The sequence below is a fragment of the Anguilla rostrata genome, chromosome 2 (genome assembly GCF_018555375.3).
Source record: "Anguilla rostrata isolate EN2019 chromosome 2, ASM1855537v3, whole genome shotgun sequence".
Lineage (NCBI taxonomy): Eukaryota > Metazoa > Chordata > Actinopteri > Anguilliformes > Anguillidae > Anguilla > Anguilla rostrata.
The window spans coordinates 28,304,068-28,331,672 of record NC_057934.1 but is presented as its reverse complement, the minus strand read 5'-3'; the positions used below and the strand labels follow the sequence as shown (position 1 = coordinate 28,331,672).

At 41.9% G+C, this 27,605-nt stretch overlaps 1 protein-coding gene across 6 annotated transcripts in view; it reads right to left on the bottom strand.

Moving 5' to 3' along the window:
• abcc10 (ATP-binding cassette, sub-family C (CFTR/MRP), member 10) overlaps positions 1 to 20,319 on the bottom strand; it is a 36,017-nt gene extending 15,698 nt beyond the window's left edge. Inside the window, exons 1-15 of one of the 6 annotated variants that reach the window (XR_010328601.1) lie at positions 20,066 to 20,319; positions 19,491 to 19,695; positions 16,034 to 16,220; positions 14,430 to 15,828; positions 13,910 to 14,137; positions 11,062 to 11,218; positions 10,809 to 10,966; positions 7,933 to 8,012; positions 7,550 to 7,721; positions 6,085 to 6,183; positions 4,804 to 4,993; positions 3,981 to 4,058; positions 1,370 to 1,546; positions 931 to 1,063; positions 424 to 616 (exon numbers count right to left, since the gene is read on the bottom strand). Coding sequence is in view for 5 of the 6 variants with exons in the window: in XM_064324437.1 (XP_064180507.1) it covers positions 424 to 616; positions 931 to 1,063; positions 1,370 to 1,546; positions 3,981 to 4,058; positions 4,804 to 4,993; positions 6,085 to 6,183; positions 7,550 to 7,721; positions 7,933 to 8,012; positions 10,809 to 10,966; positions 11,062 to 11,218; positions 13,910 to 14,137; positions 14,430 to 15,828; positions 16,034 to 16,194 (3,225 nt within the window). In the remaining variant the exon portion in view is untranslated. Of the gene's footprint in view, positions 1 to 423; positions 617 to 930; positions 1,064 to 1,369; positions 1,547 to 3,980; positions 4,059 to 4,803; positions 4,994 to 6,084; positions 6,184 to 7,549; positions 7,722 to 7,932; positions 8,013 to 10,808; positions 10,967 to 11,061; positions 11,219 to 13,909; positions 14,138 to 14,429; positions 15,829 to 16,033; positions 16,221 to 19,490; positions 19,696 to 20,065 lie in introns of those variants that run through there. The other 5 variants (XM_064324437.1, XM_064324440.1, XM_064324438.1 and 2 more) reach the window with 5 other exon arrangements.
• Positions 20,320 to 27,605: the final 7,286 nt, after the last annotated feature.

Here is a 27,605-nt window from a genome sequence, read left to right as displayed (position 1 = left end):
AAGCCAAACAGCAGCCTCCAGGTGATGTATTTCTAATTTGTGTTTTTTATGTATTCAAAAATACAGAGCATTTCCTGTTTTATGAAAGCATAGGGCTGCAGGGTAAAGTACTTCGCTATTGAACCCAGTCCGCCAGTGATGACTGGGGCCTGCAGTGCCTGAGGGAGATGCACAATTGGCTCTAGCATCAACCAGGGTTGGAAGGGTTTCAGTTGGCCAGAATGACAGCATCTCATTGAGCATAAATTATTAATTTAATTAATAGATTGTTGGGCCTGCTGGGTGATTCATACCATTATGGCAGTTAGTGCATGAATGGACTGGCGTTGTCAGCCTAAACCAAATTGTTTACAAGATTATGTTCAGGAATTTTACTAAATTACAACTTCAACTTCACAGTGCAGGCCACAGGGTCTTTGGTACCTTCAGCACTCTGTCCAACAACCTATTGTGGATAACTGTAGCAGCACAGATGGTTCCATGGGCAAAGAGGAAGGCCCGGGCAGCAGTGAAGAGTGAGTTGGCTGCAGCAATGGAACCGTAGACTGTCAAATAGAACTTAATGTCTGACGTGATATTTGCCTTAGAAGCAGTTTCTACAAGAGTGACTGGGTATCTATGGGACACAGGAATGAAAGAGAATTAAACCAAATAATTTTGATAATGCATTCTCTGCTAAAAATCTTATTTAATAATCACATTCCCTCCAATGCGGCAGACATAAACAAAATCAACTGGCATATTTGCCTTAAATTCCTTTTTAACATTTCAATTTTTGCATTTTTTTTAAAGCAATTTTTTAGAAATACAAGCTCTCCAAATAAAGACAAAACATTGTTTCAGTTCTCTAATGTTCATTATGGTTTATATTGTATCCATAGAATTATTATATATTGGTGTGATGTGCAATTCCTGGTTCCATAGACTCACATTAATCCACTGGGTGAAAAAAGCAGCAGATATGAAAGGTCCCTGTTCAAGAGGACGCTGTGGGAAATGTTGTTACCACTTTTCAGTTGAGAGATCCAGTGCGACAACCACCAGTCTGAGGCATTCTTTGATGCTAAAAGGAAATTGTAGAACGCTGTTATACACTATCACTGCAAAATTCAGTACTTGAACAAATCAGCTGTTCTGGTACCAAAAAGGTGGATTTGAGAAATTCAGTGAAGAGTCACAAAGTGTTTGCAGAAAAGGACATGGAATCATACTGTAATTACATGCTAATTTACACATCCCTTCACTTTTTGTATTGATATATAGTTTATGGGCTTGTAATTCCTCTATGGCTTAAACCATGCACTCAGCATTAAAGCTAGTAACTCATAGACAACAGTGATGTCATGCTAGATGCAATTACTTCAGATACCTTGCATGAGAAGCAGGGAGATGAGGATGAAGAAGGTCAGGCAGCTACCTACTGCCAACCTGTATGATTTATATACCCTCCAAGCCACCACACCCATCTGCTTTTGCTCTTGGTCCATTGTGCAGTCTACCAGCGTGTCATGGTCCTGGGGCTGTTCCTGCTGGCTCTCTAGCTCATCTGTTTAAAAAAGAAAATTTTTTGCCCCAGAAACAAGTAACACTGGAACTTCATATTAATTTATTTACAACATTTCCTGTGTTAAGTCAATTAGGGTATCTTAGTTGATTAAACCTGTTATGCTTGCAGATACAGGTGTGTAACCACGCGTTAAATATTACACGCATCAGCTTCTCCGGTTAAACTTTTTTTTTTGCTTAAAAGTCATCCTTCCGAGCGCCGGTCACTGAAACTCTTTGTTGTCAGATGTCAGAATAATCAGGTCAGAACTTCCAACATCCTACTTTGCCTAGAATGCAGCAAGAGATGGTCTATGGGAGAAATCACAGAGCGTAGTGGGTAGGAGTGGGTAGGTGGGGTCAGGCAGTGAATGTAGGAAAAAACCAAAGGTGATTAAATTGCCAAAGAAAACCTCATCGGTCAATTTTTTGTGATCATAAATTTCATTACGTGTAGCAATTTGTGAAACAATAGTTGTTTTGGTCCAGAAGACTTGTAAATATTTTATTATATATTACATATTTTTACAATCTCCTTTTAATATGAAATGTAATTATCGTTAATCAAGTTTCAGAATACCACTGGGGAAGTTTTAATTTGCCTTCAAATGTCTGACATTCGCCATTCATTTTAATGGGAAGAAGCAGAAAATGCAAAATCCCCTTTGTTTGGGCCTTTATTGTGTGGACATATGAAGTTGTTTATGAATTCTGTCTGTTGAAATGGGGCCAGAATGTACAGAAATGAATGTTTTTAAGGGCTGAAAGTCTGTGGCTGTTGGGGTTATTTCTGTGGGGAACCCTGAAAAGTGCCAAACTCTTGGTGCTGTATAGGTATGGGGCATGCCCATAGACCGTATAAAAATATGGACGAAGTGATCATGACGTCACCCACTGATTTGCTATGGTTATTGCTCACTGGCGCATGAAGCCCAAACTACGGCGCAGCCATTGCCCGTTGCAACCAACGCAAGCGCAGTGGAGCGAGAGAGTGGAGTTGACGACTACAGGAAAATCCACTGCGACTACCTTACATGGTAATTAGACACGCCCACGTCTGGACAATAAGCGTGTCCGCGCAACCACAGAACCGTACTGTCGTAACATTTCAAAAAGGTTAATTGTGCAAGATACGTTTAGTGTTAAAATATTTACATATAAAAATAGATAAAATAGATCACTAGCTAGCTAGCTTTATAGACAGATAGATAACAGAACTCTAGACAGATATATCACCAGATAACTAGCTAGCAAGTTAGCTAGATAGACAGATAGATCGATAGACAGTAAGCTTGCTCCCCCTAGCTAAGTAAATCCCCATAGCTTGTCTTCCTAAAGAAGCTTCAAAACTGCTTACAAATCTGATTTCACCAACAACATACACAAATTATAAAAGACGAGACTTTATGAGAATCAACTGAAACCCTGAAATGGTCAGAAATCGCGTTTTGACATAGAACCGTGCTTATCTGAAAATGTCTCAAATGTATTAACCGAAAGAACTGGAGAGAAGAATTCTTAGAATAGCGGTTAGTACAGCTGAATGCAGCACACAACATTTTTGGACCTTGTATTTAAAATGGTGAGATCGTATGCGGCTAGCTAATCGGAATAAAACGACCTCATCACACCTGCCGCTGAAGCATTCTGCATGGCTGCGAGGATGGGGAAATCCATATATGGTCATACGGTAGTAAGAAAAGCCACATTGCATGCACTGAAATTAACCCAGATTTGGGAATTTTGGCGGAATTATTTTAAAAAATCAGACCCAGGGGAGACATTACAAGGGATGGGATTAACTAGTTAAACCATCATTTCTTGTGTAAAAAATGTATTGACTTTATATATCCTCAGAGAAAATTGGCCTCTTTTCAGGCTTTCCCCATTGACTTAACATTGGGTGGGCGGGGTTTCAATTTCTTTTTGCAACCAAAAAGTTCTTTTTTCACTCTGTAGCCACTGGGTTAAAAGGCTTCACTAACAGAGGCGAGTTGTTGGCGCTTGATTACATCAGACTTCTGAGGCTCGTTGCACCAACTGGGCACAGTGCTATATCTGGGTGTAAATAGGGAGGTGAAGCGAAGGTTGCGGGAACGATACTTCCATTATACTCCTCCCTATTAAAGTTTATAATGCAAGATGTTTTAAAAAGTAATGAAAAGCTGCATATCGAAGGAGCCTTGTAATTGTGTGGTAGCAGAACAATTCAATGCTTCATTTGCTCATATGGAGTTGTTGCTGTTGCTTTTGCCGTCTATGATGAAATTCGCTATCGTGGCATGTAGCAGTATAACAGAAATACCATTCAACAGGACTTCAGCTTCACCTCCATATTTTACGCCTACTACGTGGTACTTATGTAGCACACCACCAAAACCATTTAAACACCATGAAGAGGGAGAACATCCAAAAATTACTGAAAATTATGATACCTTTATCCTTCCGGTTGCTGTCATTCTTCCAGTTCTTAGGCACAACTTCTACCATTGGGAGAATCTCTTCAGGAGTGCCTACATATATAGTAACATTAATCTGGATAGGCTTTAAGCAATAGGATCTCCTTTTCAACATAAAGGCAATTCCTGAAAATTTGGAGGTGTGCTATATTTACTGATGTCAAAATGATGCCACAACTACTTTTTTGCCAGTATGTTTCATGAAAACAAAAAAGCCGTAGTCCAAGGCAATGCTAAGCATGGTGCTGGTCCAGTGTTTCTTCATATTTCAATCTCATCCCTCATTTGGTTACTTAAAATATTGTGCCATCTCAAAGACACACACCCCCATGTCCAATTGTGATTGGAAATAGCACAATTCATAAAACATATGCAAATGCTGTTACATTGGGAGGGGATAGCCAACAGCTCCAAGGTTGCATAACAGAGAGATCTGGCCAACATATAACGTTAGAAGATTGATTGGAGGTATGGTGGAGCAGTTCTATTAACTGCCCTGTTGGCCAGCACCAAGGTTTTAAACTTCATATGAGTAACGGTTAGCCAGTGACATAAGTCGTAGGCTAGTCTTGCAGAGAACTAATGCTACATGAACATACAGTGCACTGGTGGTAAAGAAAATGCACTTGCTTCAATTTTTCACTTAGGACAAACATACTGTACATGGTTCATGAAGAGTAAACTGAATATTTGAGTTGCATATTGTAATTGGCTAAAATGAACAAGAAAAATATGTTGACTGTAACTTGATTGATGGCATACCTGCCATCCCAATAAAAAGCATCAGAACATTTGATACCTGTTTTTATGATTGTCCCACCATCCATAAGGATCACCATGTCCGCTCTGTCCAAAAACTCGATACGGTGCGTACAAATGATTCTTGTTGTGTGCTTGAGGATTCCCAAGATGCATTTTTCTAAGAGGTGGTGTGCAACATCTCCATCTACTGAAGCCAGAGGATCATCAAGAAGGTAAATGCCCTTCTCCTAAAATGAAAAGAGTGGATCAATTAATGCTGACATGAATGTATTTTACTGGGAATTAGTACTTTAATCAATTTATCTCAAATGAAACTGGTGTTCAGTTATACTGCAGGGCAGGGTTGTGCAGAGATCTTTTGACAGGCAGGTACTGAAAGTGAGAAAAGGGCACACCAACCTAGAAAAACTGGTTTTCCACACCCAGTTATTGGGAAGAATACATCTGATGAAAAACACGTTTTCAACGTACCAAAATGCCAAGTTACTCATACAAAGCACTGTCTACAAGTCATTCATTCAAATCTTGGCCTCCCATTATTAACTAATTATTGTGTCAAGTTGCATGCAACAGTATTGCCTATCTTAGCTCAGACAAATTCAACAAGCTGGATTCCAAAGCAATGCTACCCAATGCCGAACGCGAAACTGTAAAGTGTGGGTATATTTTATTTTCAGTTGTATGAATACAGAAATATAAATTACTTTCCCGAAAAAATTATATAGATGCAAAAGAAATAGTTGAAATGTTTTACTTTTAGTTACCCAGCAAGGCAATGTAATGAGTGAAAGAAGATTAAGGAGACTAAGCAAAATCCCCTTAGTTTGGGTCTTTGTGTGGATTTGTGAAATTGTGAATTCTGTCTGTTGAAATGGGAGCAGAAGGTACAGAAATTAATGTTTTTAAGAGCTGAGAGTCTCTGGTCGTTGCGGTTATTTCTGTGGGGAACCCTGAAAAGTGCCAAACTCTCGGTGCTATATAGGTATGGTGCATGCTCAGCCAAGGCGTAACTTCGCTGGAAGGCATACCTGCCATCCCAATTTAACCAAAATGAAGGTATTTCAATGAAAGCAAGAGAAATAGTACAAATATTGTTTTTATCAAATCAAAGGGGCACATCAGGCATATGGGATAAAAGGGGCAAGTGTTTGGGCACCCGACGCTCCCCACTCTACACGTGCCTGCCGCAGGGCAATTAACTCAATTTGGCTCTAATAGAGCATGCATATCAGTACACTGTATGTTATGAACGCACAGTATAAAGTATAATAATGGCCATAAGGTGGCTGATTTTTTCCTTGCTAGTCCGATTGCTCACCATGTAAATAGCCCGTGCAAAGGCAAGACGAGCCTTTTGTCCTCCACTCAGTGTCACTCCATTTTCTCCCACCTCAGTCCCGTCCCCTTCTGGCAAAATCTAGAGGCCGACAAATTCAATCAGAACCACTACAGCATTACATTTCCAGAAGAAACAAAAACTATACTTTACAAATACAGTAGCATATTTCAGAAAGGTATCTTGTATAGTATAACCTCTGAGATAAGAACCCATTGGGGATGAAGGATGTTCCAAACTCCCAAACTTTATCCATCCATCCATTATCTATGCCCTCTTATCCTGAGCAGAGTCGCAGGGGATGCTGGAGCCTATCCCAGTGGGCATTGGGCAAGAGGCAAAAATACACCCTGGACTGGCCGCCGATCTATAACAGCGCACACACACCATTCACTCACACACTCATGCTTATGGGCAATTTAGAGTCTCCAATTGGCCTTCCTGCATGTCTTTGGACTGTGGGAGGAAACCGGAGTACCTGGAGGAAACCCACGCGGACACAGAAAGGCCCGAAGCCTAGATTCGAACCCACAACCTTCTTGCTGTGAGGCGACAGTGCTACCCACTGCACCACCGTGCCGCCCTCCCACACTTGATAAATTTTGAAAGGAACACGAAACTACACCAAGTTTAAGAATTTGAATAATTTATTAATTGAAATCTGTGACATACATTATGATAGCCTTAGAAAAATAAAAGTATATATGTACATATCTTACCTATAGTGCCTACCTATAATACCTGTAAAATATTTTCCTTTTTTTCTCTGCAATTTAGAATGCCCAATTGTATTTTATCAGCACTCTCTGCTGTAACATACAGTACTAATTTGGGACAGCACAGACAAGCAGCCCCTGCTTCTTATCAGACCACAGTTCACAAGCCAGGCTCACACATACACTTGTTGAAGATATTTCATTTGGGACTCAAAAAGCAGACCTGTGGGTGTTTGACTGACAAGCCCATCCATGTGCCTTTGTAACAGAACAGTACCTTTATAGTATTAATCACCCAGCAATCCCATCCATTTTTAAATCAATATCAAATTACACTAGCAGTAATTGTACTTTTCCTAGATTTTGTATCCCAGTAGATATGCCAAGTAGCCATACCACCCTGTAGCCTACTCATGTCAAACTGCTGAATTAAACAGAAATGAGCTTGGTCAGTGGTTGGATGGGTCCCAGTGGGCAGGTACAGGGCACATAGTGATAGGGCACTACACTGCTGAAATTAGTATCCTTAGGATGAGGAATTATTTTTTTCCCGGGTCATCATTGCAATTAATGATTAATTATTTGAAATATCAGGTACCATTAGCACTTTTCCCCTGGAGACAGCCACCATTGATTGTAATCCCTCGCATCACTATTCGCAAGGGAGATGTAAAAGAGAATGAGACTGACAAAGAACTGAAATGGGACTAAAGACAGCCACATATACTCACATTTATGTCACTGGTGAGTGCACAAGCTTCAATCACAGAATTGTAGAAGCTGCTGTTGAATTTCTTCCCAAACAGTATGTTGTCACGAACTGTTGCATGCTGAATCCAGGGCTCCTGAGCCACAAGGCCAAACCCATTCTCCATTCCTTGGACGTACACCCTACCTTGACATCTGCAGAGTTCACAAGCATTTAAATCAAGGCATCTTAACTATTTGGAAGTTTCTATGTTAGACGTTAGAATTGGAATTGTTTAACTGTGTAGTTGACACACGCTGCATATTTATATGAGCAGATGTTATAATTTGAAAATAATAGCTGATGATTGGAGAACCATGTGAAAACATTTTTATAATGCCACCAGCTTAATATGTCGAGCACTACCGGGTAAGTTCTCCTGTGATGGCTGCCAGAAGAGAACTCTTTCCACTGCCCACTTTCCCGACCACAGCAACAAGGAACCCCTGTTGGGGACCAAGAGAAATGCATCAATACATAAACATTTCATTTGATCTACAGAACCAATTTTCACTGCAATATATACAAAATCAAAAACCTTTTTTTTATTATACAGTATATTAGAATGATGGGTGTGAATATTAACACACAAAATGTACAAGCCATAAATGGCCCATGCCCAATATTTCCTCTGCTTATTTTAGTCCATAAAAAGAAGCCACAATAAGTGATGAGGTCAATATGTCTACTGTAAATTTTTAACGTAGCATGTCTTTACTGGTCATAATCAGAATGGTACAGATGCCTCAAACACATAAATTTTCCTCTGTGAATCATTCTTGGAAAAAGCTCAAAAACTGATCTTAATTCTGCACAAATGCAGTTTAAATGAGAAGTGGTTTCCTGTTGCACAGCAAAGCGTATAGTTAGCTATGACCCAGACATCAACTTACCAATGAACTGTTACATTTTCACATCTGCCAGTGGTGGCATTTTGGTTTATTAATTTAAAAAAACAGAACGAAAGTTGTTCTCATGCTTTATACCAGGGGTGGGCAGTTCTGGAGGGCCGATGTGTATGCAGGTTCTTGTTTCCACCAATTACCCTGGCTAATGAGCTAACTGGCTGTATGCACAAACACTGGTTCACTCAAAGATTAAAGGACCACACCAGTGTTACTACATGTCATTGTCCATTGTCAACATCGGCCACATAGTTTACATGAACCTTGGCCATTTTTTCCAAAATTGCTTTATTTTTGAGATATCGTGTTTGTTTACGTTTTGTCCAGACAGACGTCATTCACTGCCATTCATGTTGAAACAGTGTGGAAAAACACTCTACGAGACTGGAAAGTTGCTAAGGAATAGGTAATTCACCCGTTTGAAAATCACTACGCCGTTTATTTTATCTAAAATTACTGCATTACTCTAATACAAGCCATTCAAATTCGCACATAATATCAAGTTCAAGAGCGTCTCATGTAGGCTTACGCCGGATTTAGGTGCTGCTAAAGTCCAACTTCAGTGACTGGCTACCCCCCTCAGGGAGGAACTCACAGTTCTTCATACAAAGAACTCAAACAAACTGGCCATCCCAAGATGTCGAACTGAGAGATACAGGAGATCACCAATCCCCTATATGTGCAGACTCCTAAATGACAGCGGATTTTAGATATGAGATATTGGACTTTAGCTTAGATAATTGCAACATTTTAAAATTTTAGTCTACTTAGTATTGATGTTTTATTGTAACATCAAAATAATTCAGTGTTTTTAATGACAACTGTCTTTATGAACCTGTAATAATGCTGAAAGGTCAATCAAATTCTTTTTGACTTTATATAGTTTTATATCAGTGAGCATTTAAATACATTCTCAAAATATGTTTATTATTATTCAGTATGCTTATTAAATTGATGAAAACTTAATGGACCTCAATCAATAGATTAGTAAACTACAGAGCTAATGTAGTCATTTTCTATAATCTTCCAGACCTCCTGTTGCCAGAGTGGCAAGGGGGAAAGCATGGAGAGGGAGGGGCAGAGAGAGAGAAAGAAAGGGGGAGGGGAGTGACTGGCAGAGGGAAAGGGAGCAAATTTCACCACACTTCTTCTACGAGCATATAGAATACAACCAAACTCTCAGTGCTGTATAGGTATGGGGCATGTCGCCCCATCAAGCCATAACTTGGCGGAATGGTATACCTGCCATCCCATCCATCCATCCATCCATTACCTATACCCGCTTATCCTGAGCAGGGTCGTGGGGGGTACTGGAGCCTATCCAAGCATGCATTGGGCGTGAGGCAGGAATATACCCAGGACAGGCCGCCAATCTATCGCAGGGCTCACACCATTTTTTGTGTGAACATATTTTAATAAGAAACACCACTAGTTGTTGAGGCTAGGGCTGGGCGATGTACCATGAAGATAATTATCGAATGCAATAATGGTCAATACCACCGTATGGTGTATTGCCTTCATTTTTTTTATTTTTCTCAGCACTGTATCTGCTGTGGTAGCAAACAACCACCCTTCAGAGGCTGTGTGAAATGCTTTTGGAAAAAACATCGCCACTGTTAAGTTTTGGTGAACATAAGTCAGCCAATCAGCAGCAAGACCTCACAACTTCCATGTGATTGGCAAAAACACATCACATGATTACACAGAGACTGCATGACCTTGGTGCTGATTGACAGTCTTGTGGTTATGTTTTTATCCCTGGAAGCCCTTCATGCAGCCTCTTTAGTTTGGTAGTTTACTACCGCTTTGGGTATAATTAAAAACAAAAAGAAAAAGACAATACATATTGTGGCAAAAACCATTATTGCAGTCGATAATTATCGTGGTGATATATAACCCAGCCATAGTTGAGGCCCTCCAGCACAATTCACCTATAGATACACAGTAACTTTTTGTTAAAGCTTTTCATCTGAAGATAAAAAACACAATATGTTCAGTAACAAATTTGTTTGTGAATGCTCTCAGTGAATGGGGAGATTGTATCAGGCGGAAAGAATGCATTTGCCAATTTACGGGTTGGCAATGTATACACGTAGCAGGTTATGTATACATTTCTTTATAAGTACAGATCTATTTAAAATGTATGTTCTTCTGTGTGTTGAATCTGTTTATGTGGTACACATGTATAAAGCCAAGGGCATGCTGAGGGTACAGTATCTGAATGCAAAGTTGCTACATGCCTACTTTGTTGTGTCAGAAACAGTAATGTATTGTGTCTGAATTAATGTGTGTGTGTTTAATGCAGCTGTAATAGTGAAATGACAGCTGACGGCAGACCTTTTTAATGGTAAAGTTAAGGTTATGGAGCAGAAGGCTTCCCTCTGGACCAATCATGCCTGTCTCTCCCAGAGCTTGAGCGTTCCTTCCATCTTGCCCTTTCCAGGAAAAGGTGCACTGCTCCATTTGCACAGCTGTCTGAGGATCCTCAGGGGCCACTGTGGGGACACAAGGTAAAAACAAGCATATCCACATCCTCAAATAGACATTAAATGTTTGCATTTATAGGACAGTGCTAATGTGGCCACCATACCCTGGCTGTAATAGGTGTTCAAGTCCCGGTTGCGAAGCCTCAGAAAGCACTGTATGCGATCCAAGGACACCATGGCCTCAATGATACCATTCAAAACCCATGGGAAGCTGTTTAGAGGCAGAATCAGCATGCCCACAAGGGCAAGTGCTGTAAACACCTGCAAGACATGGTAACAATACAAACACTAATTTGTGTTTTGAAATCCATTATAAGAACTTCTTTTTAAAATTCCAACATCACAAAACAAAACAAGTGAAAGATTTCATGAAACTACAAGGCATTTAACACACAACCCAGTGCAAGTAGCAGTCTCCCCAACCTGCGCTGTGACTGCTGCCTCCACTAAACTTAGCGAGTTTGAATTTCATCACTCCCACGGCAACAAAGTTCATAAGCTGACATATGGTGAGCTCTGTTTGGGACACAGCCATATTTTTTTTCTCTGCTCTGCATTCCCTAATTTTTTTTTTTAACATTTTAACACATTTTCGTTTCACCATGTAGAAATAACAGCACTTTTTATACATAGCCCTCCCCAATTCATGGCGCCATAATGTTTGGAACAAATGGCTCCACAGATCTTTCTGATCAGTCAGGTGTGTTCAATTGCTTCTTTACTGCAAGTATACGAGAGTTCCGGTATCTAGTCTTGATTCTAGACTTTTCATTGCCTTTGGAGCCTATTATTGGCTTTTGTCAGAGTAAGGACCAGAGTTCTGCCAAAGAAAGTCAAGGAAGCCATTATGCGGCTCAGAAATATGAAAAAAAAAAACAGTCAGGGACAGAGGTCAAGCTGTAGACCTACCAAAAATCAACCGTTTGGAGAAGAAAGCACTGGTGAGCTCAGTAATCACAAAGGGCCTGGTAAGCTAAGGAAGAACTGTACAATTTAGAACTGATGAATTCTCACCATAATAAACACCTGTATGACACATCAGAAACACTCTTCAGCAGGCAGGTGTGGAAGTGCCAGTGACTACTGCCTCAAGAAGTCATAAACAGAACTACAGAGGCTACACTGCAAGGTGCAAACCAGTAGTTAGCTGCAAAAACAGTATGGCTAGGTTATAGTTTGCTTTGAAGTACCAAAAAGAGCCTGCAGAGTTCTGCAAAAAGGTCTTGTGGACAAAGGCAAAGATCCAAAGCTTCCCCCCCTCATCTGTGATACATGGAGGAGGGGTGCTATCGTTTGGACATGTATGGCTGCTGAAAGTACTGACTCACATATATTCATTAATAGCACCAGCAGAATTAACAGGACGTGTTTGTGAGCTTTTCTTCATTATGGTGAGTGATTTCAGTGTTTCCCATAGAAAATTTGTATTGGTGAGTGGTGAAGTGGATGGGGGGTGTGGATAGAGGGGAGGTGGAAGGTGTGTGTTCAGGTTGGTGGTGTTTCCATCGGCGACAACATACATTTTTTGTTAACTCAGGGTAATTCAACAGCGCAGGGTATACGAATAGTCTCGTCCTAAAAAAACGGTGACAGCAGCTTTTCAATAAGCATACTGCTCAGGAAAAAGATGGGTGAGATTAAGAAACAAAGGTAAATTTAGATTTTTGCTGTGTGTATACTCTTCGTCCATTTTCGCTATATTGAACTATAGATTTTTGCCAGGTGAGCACTGCAACCGAGGAAATAACTGTAAACAAGGAAGAGGATAAAAACATCATATGAAACGTGTAATCTCTCACTTTGATGTAAACAGGTCAGTTGTAGAATGTTGCAAACCTTTTGCAGCTGTTCGCACAGTGAATCTTTAGTCTGAACTAGCTTTTAAATTGCATGAATGGTAAAACAGTCTTCAGGGAAAAACAATACTTAATTTAACCCCTTTGCGCACATGCCAAATCTGACCAACCCTTGCCCATTTAGGGGGTACCCTATTTAAAGCTTTATAACTCCAGATGTGTGCATCATAGATACTTGGAAAATGGCTTAAATGAAGCAAGACATCTGTACCATTTACAATACGAACTTAGATTAGTTCATAATTTAGGAAGAAATAAAGTGCCACAAATGCAACTGTCTAGGCAAAAAATCAAAAATGAACTTGCTCTTTTTTAGTTTGCAATGAAATACTGAGAGATTGCAAATATACAGCCGGTTAAACTACACGTCCTGGATCAAAAAACCCAAGTGTGTCAAATCTAAGGGTGGATACGCAGAACTACTAAAAATCTATGAATCAAAAAGTAAGCAGTGTGGCCATTGTCTCCCAATCTATCCAAAATGTCTAAATTATGCATTGCTGTAAATCACGACATAATCATGCATTTCACTACAAAGCAACTGTTTTGACTAAAGAAACTCACTGTTACATCATTTCATGTGGGAATTAGAAGCTTTTCGTCAGTATAGTGGCTTAAAGTATCTAGGGGTCCTGAAACACATCCAAAACCTCTCCAAAAATCAAATAAAAGTATTTTTGTCCATTATAAAGCACGTGCCCCTTACAAAGGTTTAAGGTGAAACATTGATATCAGATAAAAAGAATAACGCAAAAGCATTATCACACTATGTGATATAGTACCTAAATGTGTAATCATTAACTCTTGTATGTTTTTATGTACTCTACAGTTTGTGATGTTTTCTTGTATGGGGATGAGACAACATTAAAACAATAGTTAATGAGTTGGCATTGCTTACAGAAATAACTAAACACAAGAAATCTTTTTGGGCGGGAACAAATCTAGTTGGGTGGACCACCCAAGTCAATGTATGGGAAACACTGGCTTTGGTCATCAATTATACAGTTCTTCCTTAGCCTACCAGGCCCTTTACATATTTCAAATTGACATACTAACACAAAATCATGCCACCCTCCCCCCAAAAAAGGCCACTGACCTTGGGTGCAGTGAGTTTGTGACCCAGCAGAACATATGTTATAAATGTGAGAATAGAGATGATCACAGGGAGTGCAGCCCATGTATATACACACACGGCATCAAGGTACTTGATAGTTTTTAGGTGGCGGAGTTCCTGCTTCCGACAGTCAGCGATCTTCTGCATAAAGTGTGGCTCCCAGGTGTAGAACTTCATAACCCGTATTCCAAACAGCATCTCTGACATTAGCTTGAGGGCACAAAAATGAGACCACTGAAACAGGTTTTCAATTTAACAGATTAAAGTTATAAAAAAAACTTTAGTATAATCTCTGGAAGCAATGTATCAAAAAAACATTTGAAATGAAAGGTCATCGGATATTGAAGGAATTTCCAGTGCTGGTCCTGCTGGGAATACAATGGGCAGGAAAACTGTTTTATTACTATTTTACAAATATTCGTTTTTATTAAGACTTCATTATAAACAGTGCTGAATTCACTATTTCATTATAAACAGAGCTGAATTTACTCAGGAAGCTTACTTTGACACGAGTGTCTTTCTGCTGGAGCATTTGCTTGCTGTTCTGCATGATGCATGTAGCAATCACTTTATTTAATGGCACAAGCAACAGTGCCAAGCCAAGTCCCCCCAGGAAGGCCACCCCCACCTGCAGGTAAAGCAGATAGAGGGTGATGGCAAACTGGAAGGGAAGGCTCCATAACTCGTGGAAACTACTGAAGAAATTAGCCAACCGATCAGTGTCTGTGCTCATGAAATTGACGACCTCACCCAGGGAGAAACTGGCTAGTGTGGAACTTCCAACTCGTAGGGTCTTGCGGTAAATAGTTGAAATGATGGCAGCACGAACAGAGAGTGACACCTTGGACACTTCAAATGAGAAGATGTTGCGAAGGAAGGCAGAAAGCAAGGTACTGGCAAAAAGACCAAGACAGCACCACAGACCCTTACTAACAGGGGCTTGGCCCACCTCCATGAAGCTCACCAGGCTGTTGAGGAGCAATGGCCCAGCAAAGCCCAGCATGTTCCCTACCAGCTTTAATAGGCCGAGGAGGTAAAATTTAATTCCAAAGGCCCTGTGTAGCACCTGTATGAGCTTGACCTCAGGCTCCTCAGCTATGCACGTCCCTGAATCATTAAGAATTTCCTGTGAAGCAGGCTGGCTCCAAGTGCCATTCTCAATGCTCCTTCCAGGCGTCAGCCTGTTCCTCATCTGCTCCTCCTCCCTTCCATGTCCTACAACCACCTGCCAGCATTGGTCAAAGTGTTGGCAGATGGCCCTGGTGCGTAGTCGGCGGGGTAACAGGTAGACATCTGAAGGCCTCTTCAGTTCACTGTGCTGGCCACGTTTCATCAAGGGGTTCAGCCAAAAATAGAAGAGTTGAGAAACCCAGTTGCAACCGTCCTCACCAACAATTTGTCCATCTTGGTCGAAGTGAGAATCATTGGGTATAAGGGAGGCCTGCTCTGATTCATTTATGGAGAGATGTTCTACCCGTTGCCTATGACATGTAATAAAAAATGTGAGCAGGTAGATCAAAAGAAAAAATAACTGTGTGGCTACAATTGTCAAACGTACAATCTTGAAGGGATGAGATATGTCTAAATAGGTGGAATCCTTGCAAAAATTGACCAGGTTAATGGTAAGGCTGGGAGCAGGCAGAATGGCCAGTACTAACAGTGTTAACGGTCCCCTGTTCCCAGGACCTGTGCAGTTAAACTGCTGCAGGAATGCTAGTGCCCCAAAGTGGACAAACCACGCCAAAATGCCACATCCATCAGCCAGGATGTTCAGGTACATAATGGGTTGGTTTAGGAGGATAACCATGACTACATCCACAATGAAAAATAAGGCAACCAGTAAAGCAATAGCCATCCTCCAGCTCCAACTGCATGAGGAAGGGACATTAGGGCTGCTGTATCTGCATAAAAACAGGGGAAAAGAGGATTAGAGTATAGGGCTGTGCCATGTCCTGCAGAGTAGCAATTGCACATGAATTCATAGACTGTCATTTTAATATATAATCAGTATTGCATCTACATTACTGAATGTCTAAACAGATACTTCAACATAATAAATGATCTCATCAAGCACAGAAAGCATGGTACCTCCATGTTGTGACCTACCTGTGTGCACTCAAGTAACATGCACTAGAGACAGCAAGGACAGAATGTGACAAGGAGCCAAGGACCAGCTGGTTAAAACAGGGGGTGATTGTTCCATTTTGCCACACTGGAAGGGGATCCAGAGGGTCTGTCTGGCAAAGTTCTGCCAGGAAGTCATCCATCTCTCACTATGGAACCAATTAACTCACTGGCAGGGAACCAAGGGACAGAAGTGTTAAAAATGGTCCATAAATAAGCCTGATATTTTGACACGTGTTAAATTGTCAAATTATCAAATAAAAATGTATCATTTGGTCTGGAAAAAAAATAATTGGGATTATTTGTTTAAAAAGTTTTCAATAGGCAAGAAGAAAAACAGACCAGCTTTCCTTGCTGGACCTAGAAATCTAGAAATCTGTTTTTCCATTTAACCCTTAAAGCTGCAAGATCACAAATATATGATTAGTTCAACTGAACATTCTAATTTGATGTAACAATCAGTACTGATAATTGAACGCAATCAAGTTCTAGAACACTGACTTAGAATTTTGGGGGGAAAAACTTTCAACAGGGACGTAGCACCTTATACATAGCTAGTAAAATAATTTAAACAACCGGTGGATGGCACTGTATCCTTGTAGACATTTGTACCATCTTGTATGCTAAGATCCTAACTATTTACCTAATCTCTCTCGCACCGTATTCTCCAAAGATGGCAGACTTGCTGTTGATGGTGTCACAATCCCATTCCCTATAAACCTACTGTTCACAGGGTTAATGGATATCAACCTGAGTACATGACATGTTTTGCCACATCTCATTACTGGTTGATTGTACGCCATCGCCGGCAGAAAACACTACTTTGTACCTAGGTGTCAACACTGTTTGGACCCTTAAGAAGTAATACCGGGTAAGTGGACCTACTGAACCCGCCAAAATCTGAGTTTAAAATTGCTTGAGTAAAAATTAAAGATTAATCCATTCAACCCAAGGTTTATCAAGGTTATAATAATTATTAGTTTTAAAAGTTTAAAAAATATGAATATTATAAATCCTGAATATGCTTAACAGGTACTCAGTAGGAGTGTACCAGTAAACAGAAATCTTGGTTTGGCATGTACCTCGATTTCGACTTGACGCTTTGGTACATTTTTGGCACAGCAGAAGAAATATAAGTGTGAAATATAAATTTTATTTTCAGTTGTTATGATAATGGAAACAGTGGCTAACTGAACATAATTCCTTGCTTCACCAAATAAGGCACATTCACACCAAATCACTGGAGAAACTCGGAATATGAAATTTAAGTTCCACGCTAAAAAAAAGGTTTGCAGCACATGTGGAATCAATATTGACATAGCGAATGGTTTGGTATGAGTACATATATCGTTATACCATCTGTACCCAGCATACCAATCAAGACCAAAGGTGTTCCAAATATTTTTTATGCACATCCCCAGACCTGTGTCATTCCAAATATAAAAGCTTATTGGTGCTCATGAGTAGCACCACCAATCAACTTCCAATCGTGGGTACCAGGCAAATTTGAGGGCATTTGGATAATCTACATGACACTGGCATATTTCTGTGGTCTACCATATAAATTTCCCATGAACACCACCTAAAAATTCACACATTTTGAAATGGGGCAGTTTGTTTTCAGCTTTTATGTTCCTATGTATCATCAGATAGCCTATCAAAATTAGTCCTTACCCCACATTCACACAGCAAGCAACTTGGTCAGTGGGTTGCTCAAGTGTACTAGGCTGAGGGAGGGGAAAGAGCAGGAGCTTCCCATTGTATCCTCTTAGTGGTCTCATATAGTTATACCAGGACACTGATAAATACATATTATTTGTTACTGCTATCTTGAAAGTTCTCTCTCTCTCACTAGTTAGCCACCTAGCTAGCGACCTCTCTATCCCCATCACTAGCTAGCTAGCTAGCGACCTCTCCATATCGCTCTCTCACTAGTTAGCTGCCTAGCTACCGATCGCTCTATCACTTGGTCCCTGCACTCTATTTTAAAAAAACATTGTATAACACCAAGTGTGATTGTACCATGATAAGTTGTTCCCCCATTTTTCCTCACTGAGCGGAACAAATATTCATAAAATGCTATAATATCGGTTGGAGAAACAGGAAGCCCAAAACTCTGATCGGTTGTTCACAGGCAGTGCTCGCAGAAAGATAAACCGTGGGCAACATTTTTCAGGCAACTTTGGTTGCTCACTTGCTTGGGTTTCTGGTCGTCGCTCAGCTACATAGAGAATGAATGGACTTCCAGCAACTGGACAACTGAGTTGCTCGCTGTGTGAACGTGGGATTAGAATATTCCACACCAATGCAGTTGTAGACAACACACACATTGCCAGTGTATAGATTGGGAGTCACTCATCTTCAATTTTTCTCATCTATATGCTGAGCAGCTAAATTGTGAAGTGGATTGGGCGGATGGCCTATCCAGGGCTGATAAGTCCCTTTGCACAGGTTTTGAAGGAGGTTCTTTCATTGCAAAATGAGCAGGGGAGGAATCTGCTCTCGGGGGACTTGTTAGCTGCTTGCTAATGGATCACATGGCCATTATCACTGAGCTTGGTGGTAGGCTGACATGAAGATGCAGCGGCTATAGTGAGTTCAGCTTCCAAATTTTGCGGCTCAATGGTTACTCAATGATAGAGACATCTTCCATGATACACTGCGGCTGTGTGTTGTCATCACAAGGTTGCTGTGGCAAAAACAACACTGCTAAACATGCTGCTAACCACAGTTCTGTGCTGCCAACTGGCTCGGCTGCCATTCTTGCTCATATGATGTGCAGCCGCAATGTATTACAAGGCAAGTATTTGTACACAAAAGAATACATAAACAAGGACATTAATGAAAAAAGTGGTCTATTTGATAGAAACAATTACTGTGGCCATTGATTTTAAAAAATACCTCAATGAATAATATCACAAATAATTAGTGAAATCTTGTAAATCTAATAAGGTGGGTTTCTAGTGTGCTTATGTTTTTTTTTAAATTTTATTTAGTTGTTGCTTTTTAATAGGCTGCAGGACTGTGATGTGGTTGAGTATACTCAATTAAAAAAATTTAAAAAAACTTGTGGTAGCTGTTCATACTAACTTCTCTTATTATGTAATAAACAGTACATACTAACATAGTACTCTGTTCCAAACCGGCTCTTGGAATTTGATATAGAGCTTTCGGGCAGGACGAAATGCTTGTTTCAGTGTCTATGTTTGGTGGTGCACTATGAATGGTGATTTTGCTGTGGGGGGCCTTTGGGTGTGTCAATGTGTGTTACAAGTGGGGTGGGCACTTATCCAACCAAATCATTTCAGTTTTCGATATTGAATTGATTTTCAAATAAATCCTAGAATATTTTCTTCACTTTCAGTTCTGGGGCATGATCCATATTTTTTAAAAATAATAATCATATCATTCACTTTATTTGAAAACAGGTTTTACTCACCTGTCTGTGATAGTGCTGTCATAACTGGTTACATAATGAGCCACAACACCAGACTGACCAGAGGTGTCACTTTTCCGTGATGAGATGGGGACAATCTTGGAAACCAAAACTTCCTTCCACCCACAAATCTGTGTGTGTCCTGTGGAGCTGCTGTCCCTGGTTGGCACTGACACACGAGGAATTTATATCATACTGTAGGCGATTGCTACAATCAGAAACAAAATATTACAGTACTTTTCCAGAATGTGCTACTTCCAGTACGAACTGATACATGTCTTAACTGATTACAAACCATGCCAGTAACGTGTGGTTTAACTCGTTAAATACTTAGCAGCTAGCCTATTAGTGTTGCAGTCCTCAACCGTTTTTAAAAAGGTTAAAAACCACAACCTAATGAAATCATCAAAATATCTGTTGCTACAAATTCCTCACAACGTATATTCCACTTACGCGATACAGCAGAACGTGAAAATGTGAAGAGGTTATAGCCTGCTGTATTACTGTCAAGCATTGGTTAGATATGGTAAGCCACCTCGACAAAGCAATGTGAGCTATCACGTTAATTACGAACCTACCTGCTGTTTTTAGAAACAGAGCTGCGCGAAATCGTAAACAGTTTTAATCAAGAACACAACCAACAGGAACTGAAAAAGCAACTCATGGATGGATTATACGAATGCCTGCGTTCCAAGCCAAAGTGAAAAAAGAAGCGAAAAATCCCCATATTCTCCAGGAGAACCTGCTCGCAGGAAGCTGGGCAACCTACACCAGAAGGACCCCCACGCTGGGAACCGGAAGCACGTGACCTCTGTGACGGACCCAATCATAGACCGTATAAAAATACCCAATACACTAGTGGAAGGACCGGAAAAGACGTAACATCCACGCCACGAATGGGAGTTACCTGACCTCCTTTATTTAGGAAAAGAGTTCGTTTGAAAGTAAAGATACCAACGGTTAGCCACTGGCTACTTGGTGTGTGTAAACCGAGTCGTTTATGATTGCCTATCAGTTAGAATTAACGGTCGATAATTCTCTGGTTACAACGTAGTAGGGTTGAGCCGAATACTCGGACAAAGGTATTCGAATCTCTTTGACTCGGATGAAACGAGTATCCGGCAGGGATAATGTACTTTTTACGAGCACGAGTACCATCCAGAGACTGTGGTACCATCCGAGTAAAATGTGTCAATATCTTTTATATTTTTTACAGTCTCTGGGTTGAACAGATACAGATAATGGTGCACTCGCTCATCCCTACGACGTAGCACTTAGCTCAACACCCTCAGTTCTCCGTAGGCTAACAATACGCCGGACGTAATGCTGGCTTCATGGGTTTTAATGTATAAATTATATATAATACATATTTTAATTTCCGTTTCGTTAAATCTAGATTATTCACTGTAGTTTTTCAGTAGGCCTAGTAGTATATAATTCGCTTGTCTCGGTATGCTGCGACCTTGAGACATCCCTGCCTGCCCTCCCATCTACGATACCATTTGTTTACCTTAAGAGTTCTCATCTCTGGAGACACGCCTGCTTGTCTGCATTTACGATATCAGTCTGGTGTTTAATGAGAATATTTTTGATTAAACTCATTTTAATCTTACCGAAGCCTCTCAAGTATAAATCTCACTCCTGGATTAGATGCACCAACACTAATTTCTTGTCGCCGAAAAGCAGATAACGATTGACCACATTCAAACAGTCATAACTGTGGACATTTAAATATCAGATAGTTGTACATCTGTACACCAAAGAAAGAAAGATCCAAATAATTTCAGGAAATTATGCAGCAATGAGACATGTCAAAAATAGGCTTAATAAAATGACAAAAAAAACTATTCTACGGTTGTGTAAACAAACAGTTTCATCATCTGTCCGTGTGGCTGGCCTCAGACCATCCCGCAGGTGAAGCAGTTGGATGTGGCGGTCCAGGGCTGGCGTGGTTACACGTGGTCTGCGGTTGTGAGGTCTGTTGGACGAACTTCCAAAATCTCTGAATCGACGCTGGCGGCGTCTTATGGTGGAGAAATGAACACCCATTACTCTGGCAACAGCTCTACAGGACATTCCTGCAGTCAGCATTACATTACATTACATTACAGGCATTTGGCAGACGCTCTTATCCAGAGCGACGTACAACAAAGTGTATAACCATAACCAGGAACAAGTATGACGAAACCCCTAGAGAGAAGTACCGGTCCAAGTGCAGGGAACAACCGCATAGTTCAACTTGGACCCTGGAGGTTAAACTGATTAACACTAACAACGACAACGGCAACAACTCAGTCTATGGAAAAAATACAAGCAGTAGTTAAGACAGTTAATGCACCTAAGTCACCTACGAAACAGCTGTCTAGTTACAACCCTAAGCTTACAGTCATTTACAGGGGGGTAGGGAGGGATGGGGAGAGGTGCAGCCTGAAGAGGTGAGTCTTCAGTCGTCGTTTGAAATGGGTCAGTGTCTCAGCTGTTCTGACCTCCACCGGGAGGTCATTCCACAATCGTGGGGCCAGAACAGACAGGAGACGTGTTCTGGAAGTGCAGGTGCGAAGAGGGGGAGGTGCTAGGCGTCCTGAGGTAGCAGAACGGAGGGATCTGGCTGGCATGTAGGGTTTGAATATCTTGTGGAGGTATGCTGGGGCTGATCCCTTGACTGCCTGGCATGCTAGGACCAATGTTTTAAATTTGATGCGAGCTATAACAGGCAGCCAGTGGAGGGTAGTGAGCAGGGGAGTGACGTGGAAGTGTCTGGGGAGGTTGAAGACCAGACGAGCCACAGCATTCTGAATGAGTTGCAGGGGTCTGGTGGCAGATGCCGGTAGTCCAGCCAGAAGAGAGTTGCAGTAGTCCAGGCGGGATAGAACCATTGCTTGGACCAGGAGCTGGGTTGAGTAGGTGGTGAGAAAGGGGCGGATTCTGCGGATGTTATATAGAAAAAATCTGCATGCCCGGCTTACTGCTGCGATGTTCTTGGAGAGGGACAGCCTGTTGTCCATCACCACTCCGAGATTCTTGGCACAGGGTGATGATGTCACTAAGGTGTCCCCTAGGGAAATAGAAAAGTCGAGGAGGGGAGAGGATAGAGCAGGAATAAAGATTAGCTCCGTCTTTCCCTTGGTTGAGCTTCAGGTGGTGATTGTCCATCCAGCTCTGTATGTCCCTCAGGCAAGCGGATTTGCGGACAGGGACCTGTGTGTCCGATGGGGAGAAGGAGAGAAAAGCCGCGTTTCCACCAAAATTACCCGGAACTTTCAGTCCCAGGAACTACTTTACCAGGAACTAAAAGGTTCCTTCAGCCAATGGTTGTCTGCGTTTCCACCGGGGTCTAAAGTACCGCAAAGATTAGGCAAATTAGCCCACTGACGTTGTCGTCGGTCCATCTGTCATATGATTTCTTCTGTAACCCCATAGCCTACTACCACCGAAGTAGCCTACATTATTTTCTAATAACCGGGACAGCCCGGAGGGGTTTATTCCACTTATATACAACGGGTTACCAACAATGACTATATATGGTTACTTTTGTATTTATTGATTTTCATATATCCTCTCAAACACATTCATTGTGTTTTTATGCGAACATTCGCTTTCATGTCTTGACATCCGAAGCGACAGAATGCATTCACATTTATATACTGGCAACAACAGCAGAAAACATGCACACGTTGTAAACAATTTGCTGTTTGATTACTTTCTCGTCGTCAATTCCATATAGGCTAATCGCAAAATGACAAGAATAGAACGAAAACTCGGACTTGCGTGAATTTAATTTAAAATTTAAATTAGCAGTGGTACAGCCACCGTTTGCTTTCCTTCGAAGTTACTGCTAGCCGAGCAGCGAAGTGTGCCCTCCAGATACGAACCATGCACCATAAATTAGTCCATAGTCTTCCTGGTCTTTTCGTGGAATTGAAAAATGGCAGTAAAATTGAGTAAAATTACGGCAGTCTGAAAAAGCTAAAGGGACTATTACTAGAATTAACCTGTTATTTTACCCTGACAAAAAGGGCGGAAGGTGATTTCCAGTTTGCTTGTACTGTATCACCAATGTTAATTACGCAGAACTACCGCATACCTCACATAACTGTATCAAACGTTTTGAGTCAATTACAACGGGCTAACAAAGAAAATCCGGAAGAAAATATTCAGCAACCGAATTAATCCGTTTGAATGTTTTAGTACGTAATATGCTGTCCCAGCACGAATGCTTAGCATTTTATAAAACGAATACTAAAGCAAGAAAAGAGCAGAAGAGCACACATTATAATTCCAAGACGTTGGCAGGCTATAACCAAAAGTAGGCTACTGCGCCGCATAACATACAAGTTTGATTTGAAGTTATTATGAAAATAAATCGGAAATAAATTGCCCCTGCATATTTTTAAACATGGCGCCTGAAAACAAAAAAAATGCTGCGAGTACTCGACCAATCAGAAATGTTCAGCGCTGCAAGCTCCACCCAAAAGGTTCCTGTACTTTCGGAAAGTACTACCCCCCGAGCAGGAACCTTTTGGGGGGTAAAATAAAGCCCCAGGAACTAAATTTAGACCCTAGTTCCTGCGGTGGAAAGGCACTGAGTTCCTCAAAAGGTTCCTAGTTCCGGGGTATTGTTCCTGCGGTGGAAACGCGGCTAAAGAGTTGCGTGTCGTCGGCATAAGAGTGATAGGACAAGCCATGGGCAGATATTACAGGGCCAAGGGATCTGGTGTACAAGGAGAAGAGAAGGGGACTGAGGACTGAGCCCTGGGGAACTCCGGTGGCGAGGGGACGGGGTGGTGATACCTTACCCGCCCAGGCAACCTGGAAGGAACGATCAGAGAGGTAAGACTCAATCCAGTCAAGGACTGTGCCGCAGATCCCTGTTGCTGCCAGGGTGGACAGTAGGATACAGTGCTCCACAGTGTCAAATGCAGCGGAGAGGTCTAGAAGAATCAGGACAGAGGAGAGGGAGGCTGCTCGTGCGGCATGGAGTGACTCACTGACCGAGAGGAGTGCAGTCTCGGTCGAGTGGCCAGGCCTGAAGCCAGACTGGTGGGGATCAAGCAGGTTGTTGTGAGAGAAGAAAGCAGAGAGTTGGTTAGATGCGGCACGTTCAAGTGTTTTGGATAGGAAAGGGAGGAGAGATACCGGGCGGTAGTTCTGAATGACTGAAGGATCTAGTGTGGGTTTCTTCAGCAGCGGGGTGATGTGGGCCCTCTTGAAGGATGAGGGGAAACATCCAAAAGATAGGGAGGAGTTCACGAGGGAGGTGATAAAAGGGAGGATGTCAGGTGTGATTGCCTGGAGGAGAGATGAGGGGACAGGGTCGAGGGCGCAGGTGGTAGGGCGGTGGGTGAGCAGAAGCTGGGAAACTTCAGAGTCTGAGAGGAGAGAAAATGTGGAGAAACAGGGGGCGGAGGGCACAGAGGGCGCGGAGGGCGTGGAGGGGGCGGAGGGCGCGGAGGGGGCAGGGGGCGCAAAGGAGCTGCGGATGTCTGCAATCTTTTCGTCAAAGAATGCTGCAAAGTCATCTGCAGTGAAGGAAGACTGGGGTGGAGGAGGTGGCACGCTGAGGAGAGAAGAGAAAATAGAGAAAAGTTGACGAGGGTTAGAAATGGAGTTATGAATTTTAGTTTGGTAGAATTTTGCCTTAGCGGCAGTGACAGCAGAAGAAAATTCTGTCAGGAGAGACTGATAGGCTGAGAGGTCAGATGGGTCCCTGGATTTGGCCCACTTCCTATCAGCAGCGCGGAGGCTGGCCCTGGAGGTGCGTAGGATGTCAGACATCCATGGACTGGGAGGGGATGAACGTGCTGGCCTAGGAACGAAGGGGCATAGGGAGTCGAGTGCTGAGGAGAGAGATGAGGTTAGGGTGGAGGATGCAGAGTTAGTGGGGAGCTTGGAAAATGATTGAAGAGTGGGGAGGGAAGCAGTCACTCTGGGAGCAAGAGAAGAGGGTGATAGGGAGCGGAGGTTACGGCGGACAGTGACAGTGGGGATGGGAGGAGGAGAGGGAGGATGTGGAGAGAGGGGGAGGGAGAAGGAGATGAAGTGATGGTCAGACGTATGCAGGGGGGTAACCGTAAGATTGGAGCTGGAGCAGGTCCTCAGGAAGATCAGGTCTAGGAGGTTGCCTGCCTTGTGGGTTGGGGGAGAGTGTTGTACGGAGAGGTCGAAGGAGTGGAATAGTGGTAGGAAGGCAGCAGACTGGGAGGCCTCTAGGTGGATGTTAAAATCTCCCAGGAGGATCAGCGGGGTGCCGTCCTCAGGGAAGGAGCTGAGCAAGGTGTCTAGCTCATCCAGGAAGCTTCCCAGGGGCCCCGGGGGACGATAAATAATAATATAGAGGTTAGCAGGGTAGGTGATAGAGACAGGATGGAATTCAAAAGTGGATATAGACAGGTCAGGGAGGGGGAGAACAGCATGCCCATTGCATGATCTTTTAAGTCTTGAGGCATCTGTGACATGGTGTTGAACAAAAAACTCTTATTGACCCCATCATATGGAACACCTGTGTATAGTGATCATGGCATTTAATCAGAATCTTGATATGACACACCTGTGCAGGAAATGGATTATCTTGACAAAGGAGAAATGCTAGCTAACAGTGATATAAACAAATTTGTGGGCAATATTTGAGAGAAATAAGATCTTTGTGCACAAAGAACAAATCGTTGAGGTATTATTTAAACATTAAAAATGGCTGCAAAAATAAGTGTTGTGTTTATATTTTTGTTCAGTGTATGTTGTAAAAACCACATGAGATTTCAGGGTTTTTTTTGAAACCCAGCTTTTAATTTTTACCTATGGAGGTTGCGATTATTTTAGATGCAGTGCACTATGGGTAGGTAGATGATGTAAAATTGTTGCACTGGTGTAACGGTACGGGTGCTGGGACCCAGGCGCAGAGTGGAAAAAAAACACGAAACTCAAAAGGGAGAAAATTAACAAAGACTTTACTTACAGAAAATAAAGGCAAACAGGGAACAGAAAAGGACACGAAGGGCAAAAACACGAACTCAAAATCTCTAAATAAAACAGAAAACAAGAGGAACTCAAACACGGTCAGGGCAGAACGCAGGCAGGCAGAACACAAGGGCAAATCAACTAGTCAGGAAACAAAACTAGTCAGGAAACAAACACAAGCAGGCAGGTACATGGAAGTCAGGGAACAAACACAAGCAGGCAGGTGCATGGAAGTCAGGGAACAAACACAAGCAGGCAGGTACATGGAAGTCAGGGAACAAACACAAGCAGGCAGGTACATGGAAGTCAGGGAACAAACACAAACAGGTAAAAAAAAAAACCCGCAGGCAGGTATAAATGGTCTGAACATTCATCGGCAACAAACACAAGGAACCAGCACCCGAGTCAAGGGAACAGAGAACTTAAATAGACAGGGGTAACAAGACACAGGTGAACTCAAAAAACAATCAAACCAGAAGGAGGGGATAAGACACAGGTGGGAACAATGATGGGATAACGAGACAATGAAACAATCATACAATTAGCAGGGGGGGAGCAGGACACAAAACAGAAGTGCCGCCATCTGGCGGCCCAACAAGGGAAACACAGACAGGAAAACAGGACCATGACAACTGGGGGTTAACTCAGTTGTTTTATCCAGCAGTTGCAGTTATTAATAGTGAAAAATATCAATGCAATGCCACAGAATTTTTGTGTGATGTCATACATGGGATATCTGTGAATAGGGTGGATTCGATGAACTTCTTAGTGTATCAGCACTTTGAACGGTTGCTGCTAGAAAGTGATCGCTCTTTACAACAGGCAACTTTTCCATCTCTGTTGGCATAGGTGAGCAGTTGCCGCACAGACACCATATCTAACTTTATGCCCTACTATTGTCTCCTCTGATCTTCATTGTTTTTATTTATTTGATGAGGGCTGTCATCTGTGCTTTTCTGCTGAGTAATGTCCCACTCTAGTTCAAATAGAAAAGGCTGAACAGAAGGCATATACTGGTCAAAGGACAAGAGCAATGGACGGAGACCCGTGCAACCAATTGACGCCACTACCCAGAGTGCATTGCGATGGTAATAACAATCATAGACATATATCTATGATAACAATGGCAACCTACAAATTTAAGGGTTTTTTTAAATAACTGAA